This window comes from Lotus japonicus, chromosome 4 (assembly GCF_012489685.1).
Source record: "Lotus japonicus ecotype B-129 chromosome 4, LjGifu_v1.2".
Lineage (NCBI taxonomy): Eukaryota > Viridiplantae > Streptophyta > Magnoliopsida > Fabales > Fabaceae > Lotus > Lotus japonicus.
The window spans coordinates 72,663,441-72,669,097 of record NC_080044.1 but is presented as its reverse complement, the minus strand read 5'-3'; the positions used below and the strand labels follow the sequence as shown (position 1 = coordinate 72,669,097).

Here is a 5,657-nt window from a genome sequence, read left to right as displayed (position 1 = left end):
TTTAGTTTGATCTCCGAAATCGGTCCTTACCTCGTGCGAGTTGAGTCTGCTTCTTACTTCAGATTGACGTTGTTATGTTGGTCGTATTTAGTTTGTTGCTTTCTTGTCTTTAGTTTCATTCACTACAAAACTCTAAATCTAGTGTTTTAAAACACTCAACCCTTAACTTAATTGACTATTATCCTTTACTTTTTGTAACAAAAATTGGTAGAACAAAGAGAGAAAAATCTCTAGACCACTATTTGGCAGGGCATCTTGTGCCATGTTGGGGAGATCGATAGAGATTCAATAGAAGCGTCAGGGAATCTTTTTTAGGAGAATTGTCCACAAACTGAAATGTTACTGAACGTAGGAGGATTCGAACTCTCAACTTACCGGGATTGAGAGTTAATGCCAAAACTGGCGACCAATTATGTTAACATAAGTTGCCATTTGATTATTATCTTAATTTGAAAGTTCAAATAAACTAATTACACTAATTTAATTAAGTTAGCTGCGAATAATATGTTGATTTAGTATAGACCGGTAGATAAAATAAATCTCATAAAGGTAATAACACAAATTTGAATTTTAGAAAACTCATTAAAATGGATGCTGCTACAGTTTTCCAAACTGATTTACACATATTTTTTTATACATCGGAAAATAATGATTTACACATGTTAAACAAAGATTAGGTAATTTTTTTTAAACAAAATAGGATCATTTAAAAATATTTTTACATAAAAAGTTAATAATTAAACTTTCTTGACAATCTAATAATTAAACTTGATCCAGAACGAGCTGGTCAAATAAATCGGACCGGACCGGACCGAACTGAGGCAAACACTTCCTGGAGTAATATCTTTATCCGCCTAGCCCAAATAGCTAATATTATTTTTGCGATCATACCAGCACTAACACAAATGCGATCAAACACTTCCTGGAGTGTGTATATAATAAATAATCCTTTATCCTATATATTATTTGCCTCTCTATGAATTAGCGCTCTATTCCATTCGACTCTGTTCTGTTCTGTTCTGTTGTGAGGATTAGGGTTTTGAATTTTTCCACTCAAACTCTAGGGTTTCTCCAAGGTGTGCAATGGGGAGGTACCGTAGCCGGAGCAGAAGCTACAGCCCTCGCCGACGCAGCAGAACCCCTCCACCGCGCGGACGCAAGCGCTACGACGATGATCGCACCCGCTCATACAGAGACCGCCGTTCACCTCTTCCTTCTGGACTCCTTGTTCGCAATCTCCCCCTCGATGCTAGGTATACGCATTTTTCGTTCTATACTGTTTCTTTCCATACAAGCTTTACTCCCTAAACCATCAATGTCAATGTTAGAAAACTGTTTTGGAAATTAGGTTTGTGACTGCTTGGTTGATGTTTCTGTTTCATTGCACTTTGATCTATCCAGTTAACATAGCTGATTTTTGTTTTCCATTTATACTATGCAGGCCTGAAGATCTCAGGGGGCCATTTGAGCGATACGGTCCTGTGAAGGATGTTTATCTTCCTAAAAATTACTACACTGGGTATCTGCATTCTACACTTTTTTTTTGAATTATCAATTTTAATGTAAATTGCTTCTACTGTTATCGTATTGCACAATTTCTCTATGAAGTATCTGTCAAGGTTTAATGTTTGCTCATTAGTTAGTATTACAATGCTTTCTTGAGGTTCGAGCATTTTGTGTTCACGACATTGAGAATTTGTTGTTGAATTGCTTTTGTAGTGAGCCAAGGGGCTTTGGATTTGTGAAGTATCGTTTTGGCGAAGATGCAGCAGAGGCTAAGCATCATCTTAATCACACTATCATTGGTGGGCGTGAAATAAGAATTGTGTTTGCTGAGGAAAATAGGAAAACACCTCAAGAGATGCGTGTTACTTCTCGTCCAAGGTGTGTGATTACTGTCTGTTTTGCTAATTATTTTTCAATTTTGCAATGAGGGATAAGTGCTGTCTTCTTACATGGATATTGACTTCTGTTTCTGTGCGTGTTTATGATGTTTTTGTTTATTAACTTTTGTAGCAGTCGACATGGAGGTGGTAGAAGGAGGACTGGAACAAGATCACCCCCAAGACGCCGATATCATTGTCAGTTCAATATTCACTTCAGCTTCAAAACTAATTTCTAATGAAATGATGTCCTATTATTTGAAAAACCATTTCTTGTTTCTTATGTTACTGTGCCTTTTCTTTTGCAGCCTACTCTAGGTCTCCATCACCAGCCAGGGATGATTCAAGGTTTGAGCTTCATAGTTTATTTTTTCAGTGTGCAATTTTCTACTTTTTAGTATTGTCATATTTATTGGGTGGTATGTGTGAATCATAGTCGTAAATAGAATAGACCGCTTGTGTTTTTGAGTTGTGATTGCGGCCACTCTTTGCGCCTAACGAGTGTGACTGCAAGAGTTTCCAAAAGGCCTCTCTGGCCTCTTTTATGCTTGTCACAAATTGATCTTTAGGAGAATGATAGGGTCTCTCTTTCAAAAGGAAGTTTGCGTAACCCTTTTTCTTGGTCACAAATACATTCAAGCAAATAGTTTTTGTTTAAACTTCATAGCCTCCTTCCTGCCAAGCAGACTGTTCTCTGGCGTTTGTTCCAGACAAGTCTGAGAGTCTCTGGCCAAGTCTGATGGTTTCTTGCATCATTCTGGCAGCTGTTATTTACATGCTCTGTTTCTTTATTTCTGCTAGTCTGCTGTTTTCACTTTATTCTCGTTTGACTTTATACAGTCTCTGCTCGTCACATACTCAATTACAGATGTTTATTCATTGGTTTTCTTGTTCAAACTCAATCATTTTTTGGGTGTTGAGAGTCTTGGTTGCTGCTTTGAAGGGCTCTGTTTTGAACTTCTTAATAAACAGCTTCTTTTTTCCTTGAGCTTGAAGCCCATAACTTTATATTATTAATTATGAGCGTCTTGAATTCTGATCAACTTATTCTCACTTTCTGAACATTTATGTGTATAGCATAAATTACATAAACCTATATCTAAAATTTCAGTATTGCAGTTTGTGGGGTTGACTGCTACATGTTGCAATCCATGATTGATAAATGGTAACATAGGTTTGCGCTAAAGATTAACTTCAATAATGACGGTTGGGTACCTATCTTTTTATTTAGGTGCTGAGATGTTTATGAATGGATTTCAGAAAATAATGTCATTTTCTAAGAATCCAAGTAGGAAGTGTTTTCGTTTGGAGTATTTCATATGGCCAACTGCTTTGTACAGGTGGACTATAAGTGGCGAGCTGATTTATATAATGAAATATCAATGTTGATAGATTTATATGTTCTTGGGAAGAGTATAATTTGCTGGTTTGCTTCGCTTACAATTAGAGTGGCTTCCAATCCTTTGGCGTTGACAGCACTCCTATGATGTGTTCAAATGAATTGGATGATATCTGCTTCTGGTCTTCTTTATGCAGATAATAAAGTGAATTGGAAGACTTTAAAGATGGATTAATAAAGATTAACGAGTAAAGAGGGCTTAAAGTGATGTGCTTCTTGCTTACGTTTCTATCAAAGACACTCCATAAGAAATGCCCATATCAAATTTGCCTTATTCTGCCAGTTGCCTGGACTTTCCGTACTTTGCTTACATTTGGTTTGTGGCTGAATAATGGTTCAAATAAGTTCTTATTTTGATTCCCTCGTATAAGATTTCTATGAGAAAGATTTATTTAGTTTGATATCTTGTTTTGCATATACTATCCAGTTTAGAAAGAATATAAAGCTTATAGTTGGCTGTTGGCCAAAGAAAATCATCCTCAAAGAATGGAAGCCAAAGTTTATACGGGTAGAGAGATTATGATGACATTGTGCAAGAAAGATAGTTGTCGTTGTCTTTTTAAAAAAGTTGGTACAAAGAGCTATGAAGTTCCCAGATGCTGATCATGCAGTACATCATTCATAACTGTCAGTGTTTGGATCCAAGTGTCATGTATTTGTCCAGAAACTTTGGGAAGGTACAGGTAAAAAGTCATATTTTGGCTAATTAGATTTTAAAAGGATGTAAGTATTAGTTCTCACACAATACAAAAAGTGTAATTTCGTTTTGAGTGGTTGTGTGCTTAATGATCTGTTTAGTGTGTTGTAGACTTGTAGTTGTATCTATTCAGATCTTCAGTGATTTATTGGATGCTCCTGGTTGGTGTTCTGATATGTATTATATATTATATATAGGATAGGATATGTAATATTTATTGTGTCAATTTAGCCTTTCTCACCCTGATGTGTTGATGTATATATATATGGATGGCAGGGGTAGGGATGATTATTATTCTCCTGAGCGATCAAGATCTTATTCTAGGTCTCGCTCTCCTAGTGGCGGAAAGGACTACAGAAGGTCCCCTCATCCCAGGGAGAATGGTCGGAGTCCTAATGACAAGAGGGATCAGGCACCTAGCAGATCTCTGAGTCCCAGACGTGATGATCCTCCTAATGAAAAGAGGGATCGGGCACCTAACAGATCTGTGAGTCCTAGACGCGATGATCGCAGTCCTTCAAGGTCCCGTTCGCGGTCATACAGGTATATTTTCACTGTTTTTATTGAATCCCTACTGTGCCTAATTTTTTTCTCTTCAAATATGATTGTTAATGATGCTGTTGAAATTCTCAAATTATAGTATGGTAAATAGTCCAACAGTTGTACAAATGAGGCTCAATTGAGCTTGTCTCTAAGATCAGCAAGTTAGAATTTATGTGATTTCAATTCATTTTCAAGCGTTTGCCCCTGAAATTTGATGGTGGATATACCCTTGGTTGCCTACTGGCTTTAGATGAGATTTACGGACTAAATTTGTAACTAGAGACCAAGCGACTTGTTAAGCTAAAGTTTACTGTTAGTATATTAGTAATTACTGTCTTGTATCAGTCTTTGCACATCAGAAGTCATTAGGAATTCATGTGGGTTGTGACATTGTAGTTTTTTATTTTCTGCATAAGTTTATTTTGTTATAATGCCTTGAAATTCCTATATTATTTTATTGAAAACCAAATGGTTAGTTTCACCATGATATTTACTCTTTGACAGGGATTTGCATTTGAAGTGTATTGAAATTGAATAGACAATCATCGGTTGATTAATTCTTTCTCTTTTTGCAGTCCACGCTGATCTGCCATCAAACTTGTGATTTCGTGGTGGTCACCGGTCAATTTGGGCTTTTCTGTGGTCACATGCTGCAGAATGCAGATAAACTTTTACATTTTGAAACGCGCTGATGTCGCGAAGTAAAATCTATGATGTTAATATTAGTATTTAGGAGACAATTTCATTAGAAGGTTGCTTCACTTGGTGTTTTGTCATTTTTGTGCTACGTAAGGCCAGTTTCATCAGTTTTCTGAAAACTAAACTGTTCATGAGTTGTTTCTTCGTTTACTTCAAAATATATTTTGACTTATCTATAGAAACTTCGAAGTTTGGATAACATCCATATTAATTACTGCGGTAATGTTTACTATTGATTAGCCTGCCTCCTACAGTCATTCGTGATATTTTCAAATATGACGTGCAGTATTTCATTTTTAAATATTAAAATCTAGAGTATCATTGCCTAAAATGTTCGTAAAGGGTATATAATCATTTTGAACTTGGTAATTTTTGCAAGTAATCTTTTTTTAGCATTAATCAGCACTTCCCTTTTCAATTTTGCGTTTTTAATAAT

At 36.1% G+C, this 5,657-nt stretch overlaps 1 protein-coding gene across 2 annotated transcripts; it reads left to right on the top strand.

Moving 5' to 3' along the window:
* Positions 1-963: 963 nt before the first annotated feature.
* LOC130711714 (serine/arginine-rich SC35-like splicing factor SCL28) lies at positions 964-5,420 on the top strand. Of its 2 annotated transcripts, none has more exons than XM_057561431.1 (7): positions 964-1,253; positions 1,442-1,519; positions 1,720-1,884; positions 2,020-2,081; positions 2,192-2,231; positions 4,256-4,522; positions 5,098-5,420. In XM_057561431.1, the coding sequence occupies exons 1-7, from the start codon at positions 1,084-1,086 to the stop codon at positions 5,105-5,107; spliced, it is 792 nt and encodes a 263-aa protein (XP_057417414.1). In that variant the 5' UTR covers positions 964-1,083; the 3' UTR covers positions 5,108-5,420. The 2 variants fall into 2 exon arrangements, with proteins under 2 accessions (XP_057417414.1, XP_057417413.1); XM_057561430.1 differs by having other exon boundaries at positions 965-1,253; positions 2,017-2,081.
* The last annotated feature ends 237 nt before the right edge of the window (positions 5,421-5,657 follow it).